At 41.6% G+C, this 17,189-nt stretch overlaps 1 protein-coding gene across 7 annotated transcripts in view; it reads left to right on the forward strand.

Annotated features, from left to right (window-relative positions):
* cdh23 (cadherin-related 23) overlaps positions 1-17,189 on the forward strand; it is a 213,103-nt gene that overhangs the window by 137,030 nt on the left and 58,884 nt on the right. For 6 of the 7 annotated variants that reach the window (XR_003748543.1, XM_028969157.1, XM_028969156.1 and 3 more), the window contains 5 exons: positions 6,218-6,282; positions 6,504-6,741; positions 8,061-8,166; positions 9,198-9,325; positions 11,530-11,602. Coding sequence is in view for 6 of the 7 variants with exons in the window: in XM_028969157.1 (XP_028824990.1) it covers positions 6,218-6,282; positions 6,504-6,741; positions 8,061-8,166; positions 9,198-9,325; positions 11,530-11,602 (610 nt within the window). In the remaining variant the exon portion in view is untranslated. Of the gene's footprint in view, positions 1-5,471; positions 6,068-6,217; positions 6,283-6,503; positions 6,742-8,060; positions 8,167-9,197; positions 9,326-11,529; positions 11,603-17,189 lie in introns of those variants that run through there. The other variant, XM_028969194.1, reaches the window with a different exon arrangement.

A 17,189-nucleotide genomic window follows, 5' to 3' on the forward strand; every position in this document is an offset into this window, starting at 1 on the left:
ATTCTAAATGGCTGCTATTGTTTTTTGACTAGGATCAGTCAGATGATGAATTGGCTACAACATTCAGTGTCAATCAGGCCAATCATGTAAATAAATGTTGAGATGACAAATATATTGTCATCTTTCCACTTTATTCCTATCCAATAAAATATGACACAAAATATGTCAGAAGGCGACAAGCCTGGTGTCACTCCAAAATGTGTTTGTCAACTGAATTGATTTTAATCACAGTTTTATAGAAGTTTAAAGTTGATGCATTTCATCCAGAAAACACCTCAAATACACCAGTACAGACATCTACAGTCCAAAGTGGGCACAGCCATATCTACATAGAAACACACAAGTGCACATTCCGTTTTGTTTATATGAACCAGGGGAGTCATAATGGGTCATTATAAATATTTATGCTGCTTTAAAGCCCCCCCTGCCCCCTTCTAGGGGCAGCAGCATGTCTCCCCCTTGTCAAGACTGTAGAATTGCTCTTTGTTTTCCTTGTCTCTCTGGGAGCCATTTTTTGTTTGTATTCATTCATTTATTATTTAACACAGTTGCCCCTTTGGGTTCCTTCCTTTCCTTTAGCCATTATACTGCTAATGGATTTTACTGTGTGTGTGTGTGTGTGTGTGTGTGTGTGTGCACAGTTCAGAAACAGGTAGGAATAGAAACCCCTGCAGTAAACACAGGAAGAGCTTATGCACCATCCAAGCAGCAGAAAGTCATCAGAGGAAAAGTAGGTTTTAGAGTTGAGTCATGCAGAAGAGAGAATAGCTATAACAAGTAGAAGAAATCTGAATAAACAAGTACAGAACCTGAGATGAAGGTTGTCATACTCCTGTGTTGATTACCAGCTCTCAACCCAATTGAACACATATGAGAAATTTTCATACAACATCTCCACCACCACCATCCTCACACCACCACTTTAGGAGAAACAAAGAGTAATGGGAACTATGTAATGAGAAGCAGTGTATCTGATCAGGAGACAAAATGTCAGAAGCAGCACATCTGTATTTGTGACATAATCTCTATAATTTGTGTATCTGTATTTGTGACTTAATGCCACAGCGGTTAAGGAAGCTAAGCGGCGCCGTAATCAGAAGTTTGCAGTTGGAATCCTGATCCGCCAAGGTGCCACTGAGGTGCCACTGAGCAAAGCACTGTCCCCACACACTGATCCCCGGGCGTCTGTCGTGGCTGTCATAGCTCAAGGGTGATGAGTTAAAAGCAGAGGATACATTTCGATGTAATCACCATGTGCTGTGCAGTGTATCACAATGAAAATCACTTAACTTTCACTTGACTGTGTGTGCGTGTGTGTGTGTCTGTCTGTTTACTCATTTGGTTTAATTGCACTGATGGAATAATCCAGTAAGTGATGATAATGCTCCCACCAGAGGCTGTCATCGTCCTTCCTGTATCCTGGAATTCAGCATCTCCGATAACACTGCATTATTTAGGCATCTCTTCTGGGAACAAGTCTTGTGATCTATTCTGTTTCTACTTCTCTCTGGTTCAGGTGTCGTGAGGTATTTTGAGGTAAAAAAAACAAGGGTGAACCTGGCAGGCAGTGAGGGATAAATGAGCTGTATGGGAAGGTTTGGGAATGGCCAAATTTTATATTGCACTGAACAGCAGAGCTGTGTGGAGGTGGGCAGTAAAGGATAGGGGGGAAGGGTTTGTACTGGTGGCCTGATGCTGCAGGACCATCTGAAACCTGTTACTGAAAATGCTTCAGTAATTAGTTAATCACTGAAACGCCCCTCTGCTCAGCGACTCAGTTGCTTGTCACTGTTATTAAGTGTCTGGGTGTTTTGTTGGGTCTCACACCTGCTGTCAAATGGCTTTGGAGATAACGCAGCCATAAAAACTCACTCTTCATCAGTATTACGCCAAAGTGTTTGCAGTAAAACCTCTACTGTTGCTTTGCCTCTCTTTGGATGTCTCACACATGCAAACACACATGTCCATTTGCATTCTTTATCAAATTAGAAATAAGAACACAGCCTATGGGATGGAGAGTGTGTACTGCATGGTTTTATGTGTATACAAGTGTGTGTATGTGTGTGTGTTTGTGTGTGCAGGCATGTATGTGGCTCATCTATGTGTCTAGCTGTAGTTCTGCTGTGTGTGTTTCTATTCATCTGTGTCTGTCTAGTTGTGTTATGTGAGCGTATAGGCATAGTTGGTGTGTAGTTCTGACGTGTGGGTGTATGTTTGAGTATTGCATGTGTGATTTTGTTTATGTATATGTGTGGTTCACATGTGGGGAGTGTATGTGTGTGTGTGTGTGTGTGTGTGTGTGTGTGTGTGTGTGTTTGTGTTCAGGGTCGTGTCTCTTTGATGACAGGCCTGACAGCTGGTAATTGGTTTCTTTTTCAGCTTCTCCTGTTTGCTGTAACATTGGCAGAGAAGCAATTTTAGAGCCTCCATCATTTCACATTCCAGGTCACTTAAGATATAAAGTGCAAGACGGTGTCACCCCTTTAGTGTCCTGCTGATACAGACAAATGATAATCCTCTCGCCCCACCTGACCTCACCACCCCCGCTGCTACCATCCTCCACCCCTGTCACTATAGCTCACTTATGCCTTCATAAGTGTCAAGGAGGACCAAACATACCTCAGTTCATGGAGAACAGCCCTCACCAGTTTTTTTGTTTGTGTGTTGATACTGCCTTTGACTCCAGTTTCACAATGACACAAACCTATATTTTCAGGTTTAGAAGATACCATACAGTTTAGCATGGTGATCAGATATCTCCTCAGGGTCCACGATGAATTCAGACAGTTCAGCTGTTTCCACCTAGTGAAGGAGTTTAGGTCTCAGGTCTCTGGGAATTGTTCACTCGCCTATGAACAAGAAGACCACAAAGTCACAGGTTCAAACCCCACTTACTACCCTGAGCAAGACACTTAGTGTCTTCAGGGGGACTTTGTAAGGCGCTCTGGATAAGAGCGTAAATACTGTATGTAAATGCTGGAAGAAATTGGTGGCAAACTGCCTTTTCCCCCAATTTTTGCCTGAAGGGAAATAGGTGTGGAAGGAACTGTCAGTCTTCACTCATGCCTACCAAAGAAACAATGCCACAGTACCCTTGAATTAGATGAGTTGATATATAAAAGTGATAGTGAAGTGATTTTCATTGTGAAACACTGCAACACAGTACATGGCGCACACAACTAAATGTGTCCTTTGCATTTAGCCCATTTCCCTTGGTGACCAGTGGGCAGCAATAACGCACCTTGGCAGTTTGGGATTTGAACCAGCAACCTTACCATTACAGGTCTGTTTCCTTACCCGCTAGGCCACTGCTGCCCCAAAGATGGAGACCTAGATGCAGTCTTTCATGATGCTTAATCGCAAGCAAGAACCAGCACTGGTAGCACTGGTCCAGTCACTCCTATGCAAAATTGAGATCAGAACTTGCTTTCTTCTTCATTAGAGCACAAAAAAGCAGCAGTGCACTCAAAGAGAATGAACATTAATAGCACACATACACACACTCATTCAAATGCCTGCTGGCAAACTCTGATGGAGAAGAACACATCATTTAACCAGACTGGTCAACTGAGAACTAATTTCTCTTTTGTAGTTAGTGCCCGGGGACCTGGGAGGTTGAGGACTTTTTTATTGGCAATCAGCTATGAAGGATTACTGCGCACGCAGTCCTAAAGAGCTTAGTGTGGGATTTGGGCTGAGTTTTTTAATACTCCCACCTCTCAGCCCTGCTGCCACCGCAACTTTTAAGACTTGCAGGGACTGATCTTGTTCCAACTCTGCCGAGGCTCGTTTACATATTAATCACTTTTAATTAGGAGGCGCACCTTTGAGGAGCCCTTCAAATGAGCTGAGGAGCAGTGACACCACCGTTTGTCTTTCCACCCGTTTTTCATTTACAGTAACTCAAGACAAATGTTGTACAGGATTTTATGGGATCATCCTGTAATCATCTAAAGTGGATTAAACTGATGTAGTTTGTATACATCAGGCACACCCAGGAAACCTGTGACTACATATTCTTACCCGGCCCAATATTTTATCAGGACAGAATGAGTTTGTTCAGTTTGGACAAGTAAATTGTAAATTGTCAGACTGCTTTAGCATTTACACTACATTCCTTTCTGACTTGATCAGGTGATCGGGGTTATTCACAATCAAAATGTTGAGAAAGGGTGAATTGAATTGAAATCAGTGAAAACTATTTTTGTATCAGATAATCAACTGTGACCTAGAAAATGGCATTTACAAATCACAAGGTATTTTAAAATACATGATGGGTTATGTTTGTAAGGAGAAAGAATAACTGAGGCAAGAACGCAAAACATAGTCATTCCATAATTGTTTTATTGACATTAATATAACATACAGAAAGGCACTGACATTTGGTGAGTCTTTCTGCCCCTTGGTGGGTGTGTCCATTGTGACGACACCTGTGCAGCCTTTATTAGCACCCTGTCACCATGGCTGCGGACATCAAGGTAACACCCTTGGCGCTATCATCTGAACACTTATGAACCTGTCAGTCAGGCAGAGGGTGATAGGGACAGGCAAGTTGGGGTGGAAGAGGATGAGAAGGAGCTTTCTGCTCAGTAACTCTGAGCACTTGGGTCATGGAGGTGAGACAGATGAAAGCTCACAGGTTAATATGAAAACCTGACTGGGATTTTAAATCTGCCTCTCTGTCTACTGCAGACCACACTGCTCTGCTCTTTTGTTCTCTGAACAAATCTTTATTAAAACCAATGTAACCAGTGAATATGATATATAAAACCAACCTTAACCGTCATTCTAGTATCAACTACTCTACAACCTATTCTTTTGCAATGCAGGAGCATTGCAGACATACATACAGATTTGAGTGTTCCTGTTTCCTGTCATTTCGAATTCACTGCAATGACTCACAGTTGCTCTTGTGTAAGACAGAACATGGCGTATGTAGATGACAAAGGTACCCACCATCCCTAAACAAATGGTACCCACCAACCATAAAAAATGACTGAGTTGCCTTTGGCTGGTAGAGAACCCTGAAGTGTGGTTTATTCAACCCTGGACTTGTGCTAGCACACAAGACACACACACTGACCCTACACAGTAAATCAATACTCACACACCTTACAGACCGACGCTCACATTGCAGTGACCGTACGCCCACTCAACTGAAACTCCATTAGCTGAGCCTAGAGCCCAACGCATCATAATCCATCAACACTGGACTGTGTGTGTGTGTGTGTGTGTGTGTGTGTGTGTGTGTGTGTGTGTGTGAGTATGCCTGTTCTTCTGTTTCCTGAAGTAGGTTTAGGAGTATGATCTGAAAAGTCTTGGTACATAGAGGATGTTATATACAAATGTCACATGTTACATGCTAATTACTCTAGGTCCTTACTAAAATAAAGCCACTATAGTGCGTAGTGGCTTTATTTCAGTAACTACTGAAGCTTGCAGACAACACCACCTTCTTTGGACTCATTCAGGATGGTGCTGAGTCTGCATACCAACAGGAAGTTGAGTGACTGGTACTCTAGTGCAGTCACCACAACCTGAAGATGAACAAGCTCAAGACTGTGTGGATGACATTGATCTTCAGGAGACATCACCTCAACACTGCTCCCCCTTACCATATCAGACTGCCCAGTGTCTTCTGTGGAGACCTCAAATAGATGCAACAGATGATGTACTTCCTGAGGCAATGGAAGAAGCCCAGTCTTCAATAAGAGCTGCTGATCCAGTTCTACATCAAGAGCCAGGAACAGGGCTGGGTAGATCATCACAGATCCAGGGATGTGAGATCCCTCACACCCTGGACGCAGACCTTTTGACCTGCTGCCCTCGGGCAAACGATATAAAAGTCTGTAGACTAGGACCAGCAGACGCAGAAACAGTTTGTCTCTCCTCAAAGTCACATTTCTAAAGAGCTGAACTGTCACACTACCAATCACCTACAGCATTGCAGATTATGTACATTTGTACTTTGTTGTTTTATACTGCTTGTAAACATTGTTGTTTTATACTGTTTTGCTTGAGAGACATCATCAACCGGACTCAAATTCCTTCTGTGTTTGCTCACATACATGTCCAATAAACACTATTCTGATTCTTCCCCTCAGCATACATCCAGTCTTAGATGTAGAGGTGTATTTATAGGAAACACTCACACACACACAGAATGCTTGCTAGACATGAATGTCATTTATCGCTCCCTCTCTCTCTGTGTCTCCAGGCGACAGACAATGACATCGGCTTGTTTGGAGTGGTACGCTATTATTTCAGCGACGAGCCTGATCAGTAAGGAGCTTCTGCAGATGGTCTGATGGGAAGGGACAGAATTACTCAATTTCCAATCTGTAGCTCCTCATGCTCTTTTGTTTACTTTCATAATATTCTGCCTGAAAATGCAGCATATGATCAGCATATGATATTAATAGGGTGTTAGCATTTGCTGATTGTGTCTTGTTAGTGTCCCTGAGAGAGGAGTCATGAATGGTAAGATATATATTTGTCTCCAGGTTTTCGCTGGCTGCTGAATCAGGCTGGGTGACTCTGAGAGGTCGGCTGGATTTCGAGCTGATGAGGCGCTTCACGTTGACTGTGCTTGCCCGAGACGGTGGCGGGGAGGAGACCACAGGACGTCTCCGTATCAACGTGCTGGACGTAAACGACAATCCACCACTCTTCCAGAAGGACACCTACATTGGCTCCCTACAGGAGAACCAGCAAATACCTCAGCAGGTGGTCCGAGCCCGGGTAAGTTGCCCAATTGTTTGGTACATCAGGTCAGAGTTGTATCCAGTGTTTAAGCTCTAAGAACACTTTAGAACTAGGGCAAAAAATTTAATTCACAGAACATATGTTGTGACTATAAAAATCAACACAAATTACTAGTAGTGGAGTGCTGTGCGGACCTCTCCCTTAAAAAAAGAGGTTTCAAAAGCCAGCAAATGGGATGAGGTGTCTTGATAAGAAAGTCTTGTGGGGGGCTGGATGACCACTGTCGTCCTGTATCTGGGGCATTGGTGGCCTAGTGGTTAAGGAAGTGGCCCCATAATCAGAAGGTTGCCAGTTCGAATTCCAAGCCCCACCATTAAGGTGCCACTGAGCAAAAACACCATCCCCACACACTGCTCCCCAGGCACTTTTCATGGCTGCCCACTGCTCACCAAGGGTGATGGTTAAAAGCAGAGGACACATTTCGTTGTGTGCACCATGTTCTGTGCTGTGTATCACAATGACAATCTCTTCACTTTCACTTCACAATTTTCCTACCAAAGCATGTCAAACATAGGTGCCATGGAAACCAGATCATTAACCTGTCTGTGGGATTAATGTACACAATTAAGGACATTTATTATTATTTGACATTTCTTTCATTTGTTCCTGGGAAGTAACACATTCTGGACTGCAACGATTGTTGCACATTATTGCTTGTACTGTCTTCTGCAAAATATGTATGTGTGTGGTAAAGAAGTAGTTCAGGGATTACAACAACATGACTCTGTAAAATGGAAAATGTAAAGTCCATGTCTCCAAGCTGTGGCCTATATGTGTTAATATATTAAAAACAGTTCATTCTTGAAACTTCTATTGTGCCATGCCCCTTTATGTCCAGGTAATATCAGTTTAAATACATTGTTTTTACTCTTTTCCCTTCCTCCTCCATTTTTCTTCCTGCCCATTTTGTTGTTTTGGTTTTATGCAGTGGGGCAAACTGCTTACACAGCAGTTCCTCATAGACTTTATATTAAAACCCCAAGTGTTTAAGGTTAGCGGCAGCTAATCAAAACCAGTGAGCTGAGCAGTTAGCTGTGGTACACACACTTCCTTAACTGCTAGGCCACTACTGAACCATAAGTAAATGAGTAAGTAAGTAATAAAGTAAACTAATCAGTAAGTAAATTGTGAAATAAATGAATCTGAATGAATACCAGTTTGTGATGCAAGTAGTTAGTACATAACAAAAGTGACAATAGTGTTTCAGTGAAGAGTAAAACTCATGTCAAAAATCCAGAAATCTTTCTCTACTCCTTCTCAACCAGAATTGTTTTTCTCTCTCTCTCTCTCTGCAGGCCACAGATGAGGACTCACCCCCAAACAACATTCTGTCATACTCCATCACCTACATCTCCCAGTTCCCCAGCTTTTTCACCATTAGCATTGTGGAAGGCTACGCAGGTCAGTAGTCCAAATGCCGCCATGACCCCTCAACACTGAGAGCCTGGAGCTCAGCTGGTGACATGCGTTTACAGCATCTAGCAGAAACTCTTATCCAGAGCATTTTACAATCAGTAGTTACAGGGACAAGTCTCCATGGAGACACTCAGGGTTAAGTGTCTTGCTCAAGGTGTCACGGCAACATGGTGGAAAGACAGACACATTCGCACAACTCTCAAAAATGGTTTATTACAAAGAACATGAGCACGCACAAAACACACAGTTTAATGACCCATCGAGGACGTGGTACAGAAAACAAACATTTAGATATACAAAACAACAGCACATGATCAGGGTAATGAGGAATACACCAGTCCAAATCATAGAACCCCCTCCAGAGTCAGTTCCTGGTCCTTTTCATGACTCCTGACGTGCCTTTCCAATAGGCACGAGGACAGCCCACAGGCAAGTGTGGATGGGTCCATGCCGATCAATCACCCTGTAGCTTTTGGCCAATCACCTTTGGCACCAGGGATATGACCTCAATCCTCCTCTATCTGCCCCACTCCTGTCCTTGTCCAGAAACCCTGAAAGGATAAGATGCTCCTTTCTCACCTCACACACTTCCACACAGTGATGCAGGCATCGACGACCATGTGGTGAATGTCCATGCGTGCCAGGACCCTGCTGAAAATGAAGCCATGACTTGATTGGGGGACAGGGGACTGGTTGTGTCTTCTGATGAACCAAGGAGACATGAAGATAATAGTCCATGGGGTTAAAAAGTCGGCTGTGGCAAAAGAATGCAGAACTAGACCACCCCCTCAGGAATCAGTTCTTGACACAGAGACAATATGGAAGTAACCTGTGACTTTGTGGTAGTCTGGTTCATAGGCGAGTGTTTAATCCACTAGGCTACTCCCATGCCACACACTGTGTCCTATGTGATTAAGAGTTCAAGTGTTTTTATACTTGAATGTATCTCTGCTAAATGGTTTCATGGCAGGATGATATCAGAGCTAATTTTCCTGCCTTTAATGTAATGTGTGCAGTGATCACAGTGAACAGACCTCTAGACTACGAGCTGGTACGTGATGGGATGATCTATTTAACACTGATGGCCAAAGATGGAGGGGACCCACCTCTCAACAGCACCGTGCCAATTACCATTGAGGTTTTTGTGAGTAGATGCAGATGAAAATCTGCCTTGACAAGTTTGTTATTTGAAATGAAGGGATGAATTGATTTGTGATGGTATGCATGGTTTGTTCTTACTGGTTTTGCATCTGGCATGTTGTCTTTGTAAAATGATACTCCAGCCTTTCCTGAATCTGAGTTTAAAAAATTACCTTCAAATGATTTCCAAAATTTTAGAGAAGGTTATATTGGACTCCTGTAGCATTCTTGCTTAGTTTTGTTCATTATGTAAATCAATTATAAAATGATATCAAACACTAACAGTTGCAGTCAGTGGTATATATTGTTACGGCTTAAATGTCATAGTAATTGTAGTCAGTGATTACAGTCCCTTTGCATGAATTGATAACAGCACAACATCTTTATTTGGTGCACAGGTTAGAATATTTCCCAGATCTCAGATGAATACAGTGGAATTAAGCGTAATGTATAACCCTAAAAATTCAACTAAGAAACAGTACAAAAAAAAAAACCTTAAACTAAAACTTTGAAGCACAACTGCACATATAACCACTTTAGATTATATAGTCTCTTAACTTGACAAGGGCCAAAGCCTTGTAATATGTTCTTATATCTTTTCTGTGCCATCAGCCACAGCAAATGGTAAAGTCTAAGGAGCTCAGGGATTATTCACAAAAGGGAATTGTTTTATAGTCAGGATAAAAATCTGTTCAAATATTCCTGTTTCAAAAGGATTAAATAATTATTACACCCAAGAATTACAGAAAGCCCAAAATGACCATGACATTCCTCTGCTAATTTTGGGCACGACTTCTATGCAGTGTTTATTTTGATCTTACACCTTCCTTCCAGATTCATATTAAATCCATAAGGAAGTTAGGATACAAACATACAATTCCAAAAACAAAACAGGGATTTAATGACAATAGAAGAACACAACAGGGCGAAAACACTCAAGGATAATTAGGCACACGATGGACACAAAAATGTCAGCAAAACCTGGCCTGGAGTGCCAGGAACAGTGCAGGTCGAGACATGTTCACATGTGTTACTCCTCTGAAATCTCCTTAAATCTATAAGACAACCAGAGTCAAGGCAGACTATTTTTTTTTCATCTAAAAAGTATAAGGGTGTGTTTACATGTTATGTAGAGTGTCTCAGATATGAACAATTGTGTTGCATACTCCTGGTGTTCCCCAAACAGAACTGGTGAAGTTGACTAAATCAAAAAGATTTAATTCCAAAAAATTCTAGAAAAATCTGAATCAGAATTAGAAAACTTTATTAATCTCGAAGGAAATTGCTTATTCATTATGAAAATTTTCCTTCATTAAGCCTCATTCACACTCTCTTCATGTTAATTTCTGTCAATTATGATAATTCTTATTTGTTGCACATGGGAGGTTTTAAAATTTCAGGCAAAAAAAAGAAACCTGCTCAGAATCAGTTTCTTTAATGTATTGTTTGTTCTTGCATTGAAACATAGACCTTCTAATTTGTGATTCTCCATCACATTTTAAATCTATTCAGTGAATATTGTTGCACAAATTGAAAGTCTCCCACCTTCTATATCTATTATACCTGTAGAACCAGAATTCCTGCATCATTGAACAAGTCACATGCTTCATAGTGCTTTCTAAGGAAGTATATTATTATTAATTAAGTGACATTTGGAGCTCCTGTAATGAAGTATACTTTAACTGAGATTAAAATTAGAAAAAAAACAATGATATTTTGTTGGTTGGTTTTCATAATTTAAGGGCCTGACCTGTCCCGGTTGTGTAGTATTAATGCCTGTGTGAGGTGATAATTCATGCAGCCAATTAACTTTCAGTAATTAGCTCCCATTTAATCAATAAATGTCAATGCGGTAGCACTGGCAGAACACATACTCACACACAACATTTACATACACACTCAAACACACACACAGTCTGCTTCACAAGGCATCTGCGGTCTGAGCCTGAAGTGAAAAGCCCCAATTCACACTGGTCTGTGTATGAGTGGGAGTTGAAGCTGTTTGTGTGTGTGTATGAATGTAAAAATGTGAAGTTGCTTTATATTTGAAAATGTGTACACACTTTTCTAACAATTAAACCAATACTGTCCATTTATCTCCTTTATGCAGATTGAGGGCAGTCACAAATTCCTGAACACAATAAGCAGTGCTGTAAGTCATGAATCGGGGGAAAATAATTGATTTAATTGGTCTTTTTTTTATTCCAGGATGAAAACGATAACCCGCCCAAATTCAGCCAGTCATCTTACATCATCCAGATCGCAGAGAACATTGTTGCAGGTGGGTTAATTGGTATTTAGAATGTGCAGAGTAGAAGGTATCTACCAAAGAATCTACAAAAGCACCAAAATCTGATGTGAGGAACTGGAATAAAAAATGGAGCATTGGGTACCTCACTGTTTGCTAGGATGGATGTGGAATTTATAAATATAAACTTGGTTTGGTGTGCTGTGTTTATTTGGGAATGCTAAGCTAATAGCGGCAATGTGTGACATTTACATTTACATTTAAGGCATTTGGCAGACGCCCTTATCCAGAGGGACGTATAACATGCTTCCATGTTACCATCGATGAAGTGATCAATTCTGGTTCACTAGGACCCCCAACTATGAATACAATCTTTTATTCACTCTGTTGTAGTTTCTAAACACAATCCAGACAATATGACGGTTACGAGTTAATCTTAATATTCTCTAAAGAGGAAGGGGCAGTGGTGGCCTAGCAGTTAAGGAAGCGACCCCGTAATCATTTTACATTTACATTTAACATTTAAGGCATTTGGCAGACACCCTTATCCAGAGCAACTTACAACGTGCTTTCAAGTTAACATCGATGAAATCAACACTTCTGGTTCATTAGGACCCCCAGCAATGAATAAAATCTTTTTATTCACTCTTGTTGTTGATTCTGTACATAAGTTAGACAATAAGAATGTTACAAGTTAATCTAAATATTCTCTAAAGAGGAAGGTCTTGAGCTGCCGTTTGAAAGTGGTCAGTGACTGAGCTGTTATGACCTCGAGGGGAAGTTCATTCCACCACCGAAGGGCCAAGACGGAGAAGAGTCTAGATGAATGTCTTCCTTTTACCTTCAGAGATGGAGGGACCAGACAGGAAGTACTTGTAGTGTAGTCGGCACTTGACGTGTAGTCGGCACCCATAAGACAGACAAACATAAGAACATGATACAATTACAAAATGTATGACACAGAGTGCACACAGACAGTGCACACTTTTCACAAAGTTAAATGAACACAGTGCAAGAGCCACCATGAAAGCAAAAATCAAAACAGTATGATAATGAGCTAAAACATGTAGACACAGTGACATACTCACAAAAAGTGAATGTGACGCCATAGATGGAGTTCGAGGAACAATTGCACAAAGTTACAGATGCCAAACAGAATGGATATTTCTGATCATTACACCAAAATGCGTGTTGCATTCAAATATGTAGACTTTAATATGGAGTTGGTCCCCCTTAACAGCTTGACATTGAATTTGGTGATGTGAGGTTTGTGTGCAGCCTATTCTACCAATTCTATGAAACTCTACAGTTTTTCCATTAATGCCAGTGGTAGTTTAGAACTCTTCAGCTATGGAGTTAACAGACATTACTATGGATTAAACTTTGTGTGCTAACCAGAGGATGATAAGTTCCCATTTCTGAGCTTTGGTTCCTCTCAAGGCTTGTTCCTATTTTGCGGTTTAGGGAGTTTTTTTTGCCACTGTGTTACTTCCCCGGTCTAGGGTCAGGGACATAACAAATGGGACATATGAGTATAAACTCCAAAACGACGCAACAACACTTAATGCTAATCTTTTATTACAAACAAAGACATTTAAACAACAACAGAAACACAAAACAGGTCTGGGCAGTCTAAGTCTTATCTTCTCGTCCTAATCCTTCACTTCACCAACAACATTCTTCTCTACCAACAACAGTCTATCTTCTCCAACAAAGTCCTCTCTTCCGCAAACACTCTCCTCCTCTTTTCACCAACTCTCTTCCTCTTCACCAAAGCAGCCACCATTTTGAATCCTCTTCCTGATTACAGCCCACCAATCACTGCAGGAAGTGGGAGGAGTCCAATCATGGCTGATGAGGAGCCACCCTGCAACATTACAGAGACAGAAAGAGAGAGACACACACAAACACAACAGAAAACACCCATAGTCTGCCACGGGACGTCACACACTGTCACTTATGACTTGCTCACTAGGGGCCTTGAGCACTGATTTAATGTGAGGCAACCTGTAAACCATGTTACAATCAACCCCCCCTGAAAGGTCACCAAAACCATGCACACTCTCATAACCCAATAAACCATCCAAACAGTCTGACGTAGCATTACATGTTTATACATTACCTCTAGACCAGGTCATCCAAAAAGAAATCAATTCTTTGTTCAATTAGAAAACTATACATTAGGCGGATTTGAAGAATACCCCCCCTTCCCACCCTTCAAGAACATAAAGGTGCAGTCTACACCCCATCTGGTAACATCTGGTCTCTCCAAATACAGACTGATTAAGTGCAAATGGGTTATATTCCACCATCACACAAAATAACAGTAAAACGTTTCTAGGTCACAATTTTTTTTTTTTTTTTATTGGTAAAAACCCCACCCAACAGGTTTTTGAACCATTGCCTCTATAAGCCTGTTGACTTCTTAACCATTCTCCCATCTTGCTCTTGTAACTACTCTGCCCTGGACCGTAACTTGGTCTGATCTAGGTGGTCACATGTGGTGATGGCCAGGGGTCTGTAATGTGTCAGGATCAATGTTTTGAACTATGTTAGTCTGTTTATTATTGGTGTCAACTGAAGGACTATCTGGACAATCCATAACAGTCTCTTCATAGTTGAACTGAGTGTTAGATGGACTAGAAGCTTGGACAACATCCTGTCATAGCTTGTGAAACAGGCACTTCTGCTACACAGTCTTCAGCATATTCAGAATTTGTGTCAGACAGCACCCATAACGATGTCTGTGCTTGAGAATATTCCTTGTCCAAACTACTAAGTTCACTTAATTCTTCACCCTCTCTGAGATCATTATCACTGAGTGAATCCTGTGACTGACTTTGCAGTGTATTGTTCACTGGGAGGAAAGTTTCTGTGCACAACCTTGCTTTGCCCTGTAGCATTTCTTATAGATGTGTGTCTTGGGCTTTTTCTTGACAACTGTGAACACCACAGGTTCCCACTTGTCAGCCAGTTTGTTCTTGCCCCTCTCTCCTTTGTTGGCCAGTAGAACCCGACCTCCAACTTGAAGAGGGGTTCCTTTGACCTTCTTATTGTACTGACGAGCCTGGCGTTTCTGTTCCTTGTCTGTGTTTTGCTGAGCGATTCTGGCAACCTCAGACAGATATGACAGAAGTGTCCTGGAATAACTGCTGAAATCTCCCACAACAGGATCTTGCATGATAGTCTTAAATACAATGTCCACCGAGAGCCTCGGGACACAGCCAAACATCAGGTAAAATGGTGCACATCCTGTAGTCTCGTGAACTGTGGCATTGTAAGCAAAGGTCAGTGTCTGAAGTTGTTGTGGCCACACCTGTTTGGCTCTCAGAGGAAGAGCTCGCAACATATTCCAGAGTGTGCGATTAAATCTTTCAGTGCCCCTGTTGCCCATGGTGTGATAAGGCGTAGTATGGGACTTGGCAACACCAGACAGCTGAAGCAGCTCAGACACCAGTTCACTCTCAAAACTTGGTCCCTGTTGGGAATTAATGCGCTCAGGGAAACCGTATACACAAAAGATGCCATCCCACAGCTTTCTGGCCACCTGCTTGGCAGTCTGGTTCCTACACTGAAAGGCAAATACCATCTTTGTGAAGTGGTCAGTTGCCACAAGCACATAAACTGAATTTTTGTTCTTGTCTTCCGCTGACCAAAAGTCAATGCATAAGAGTTCCATAGGGGCGGAGGTCTTTATGCTCTCTAAGTCTTTGAAAGACCACTCTGAGTCTGTTCAGCGCTCCTTCCTCAGTGGGGGCAAAAATGAGAACTAGAATGTCTCTTGATCTGGACCGGGAAGCACTAGGCTCTATAATGATTGTGCTACCTGCACAAAAAATCCACCCTCTCCAAAAACCCACATTGGAAAAAAATTCCCCATAATCGACACCAGCTCCCTCAGAACTCGTTGTCGGTTCCATATCAACAATTGTCCCAATACAGTAGATGCCCCGCAGTACTGTTATGGCCGACTTGAAATGATGATGGAACGAGCCACCCGCAGTGATCGAAGTGAGGTTGATGCTTGATGAATCCAGGTCACGGCACCAATGTAACCCGTTGTCCCTGGACCTGTCTCTTCCAAGTACTCTGTGTTGTGATCACAAAGTAGAGGCAAGACACAGAACTTGGTTGCAACTGACATTTCACTGAAACAAATAAAACATGGGTTGTGGGTGCAGAGGTCTGCCTGGAATCACACAATTGATTCCCTATACAGGAAAATATACAAATTGACTGATTATCAATTAAGGATAATTAGGATTAACAAATCACTACACATATAATTATTCTATAAATAATTACATAAGAACAATATGAACATATACAGTACAACAAATAACTAAACCTCTCCATACCTGAAACAAATAAAACATGGTTTGTGGGCTCCCCTAAAGAAACATGAAACGCGCTCGGGGAACGAGGTGCACATATTCCAAGCACAAACAATTATCACGTATGCTAGCACCAAAATAAAACTCTGTCTACACACTCTCCCTCAGTCACTACCAATCTCATCTACTTCTAAATGGGCAATATCCTGTGTGGTGAAAATTAATTTTGGTATCGAAACATATTTATTAACTTTTTCCAAACCCAGCGGGGCATAAGCAACCTACCTCCGGTAAGGTAAGAAAAGGTCTGACCAGAGCACGCATGCGCACGCAGGTACCCACGTAATCAGCCCAATAGTGTTCGCGCTTCCATCATCATTTCACACCCAGATCCAAAAGGCAGGAGATATAAAATCATATTATAGAACCAAATAAATGCACAAATTACAAGAGGTTGCATGTTTTAATGAAATGCAAATAACATACCCTGTTACACAGAGGACACATTTCATTGAGCAGTCCATGTGCTGAGCTTTGTGTCACAATGACAATCACTTCACTTTGTAGCGTCTGCGTAGGATCACAGATGGTCGATTTTCAAAGACCCTTTTAGCCTTTGACATCTACATATAAATTACAAACCAGGACCCTCAGCCTACACTTATATTGATGCTTGATTGCCCATAGTCTTCCCCCAGGGTGGGGCTCCAAAGTTCAAAGCATTCCAAAAAGACCTCCTGCCTGGCCCCACCCTTGCAATACACAATTACGTATTTTCTGTATCTTGTGCTAGGAATATGCGATTATAAGTGGATCCCATATATGCATGCATTGTGTGTACGTTCCCTTGTATGAACTATACTAGTTACAACTTTCTATTTTGTATTAGGTAAACTCTAATTACCTATAATTAAGTGTATAAGTGTATCTCTACTTTCCTACCTCCTAAAGGTCCCTTTCTTGGTGTCAGAAGGAACTTCTCTTTATTACTGAAACAGTGATGCATACTATGTGATCACAAAATGCATCATACAATTTCTATAAGGCAGATATTGTAACTGCAACGAACTACAGTTTCTCTCTGGGTTAGCCATAAAACTTTCAATCAGTCGTAACCAAGACAAAGGAAACTTCTCCCGCCAAAAATTCACACTTGTGATTGGCCATTCAGGCCACATGATGGGCATGCCAGAAAGCATCAAAAAGCACTTCACACAGGCCACGTTTTTGCTCAGAAAATCTTTCTTCCTCCTGAGACACGTCTTTTCAACTCTCTGTTAAGCTCA

Source organism: Denticeps clupeoides, chromosome 2 (assembly GCF_900700375.1).
Source record: "Denticeps clupeoides chromosome 2, fDenClu1.1, whole genome shotgun sequence".
NCBI classification, from domain to species: domain Eukaryota; kingdom Metazoa; phylum Chordata; class Actinopteri; order Clupeiformes; family Denticipitidae; genus Denticeps; species Denticeps clupeoides.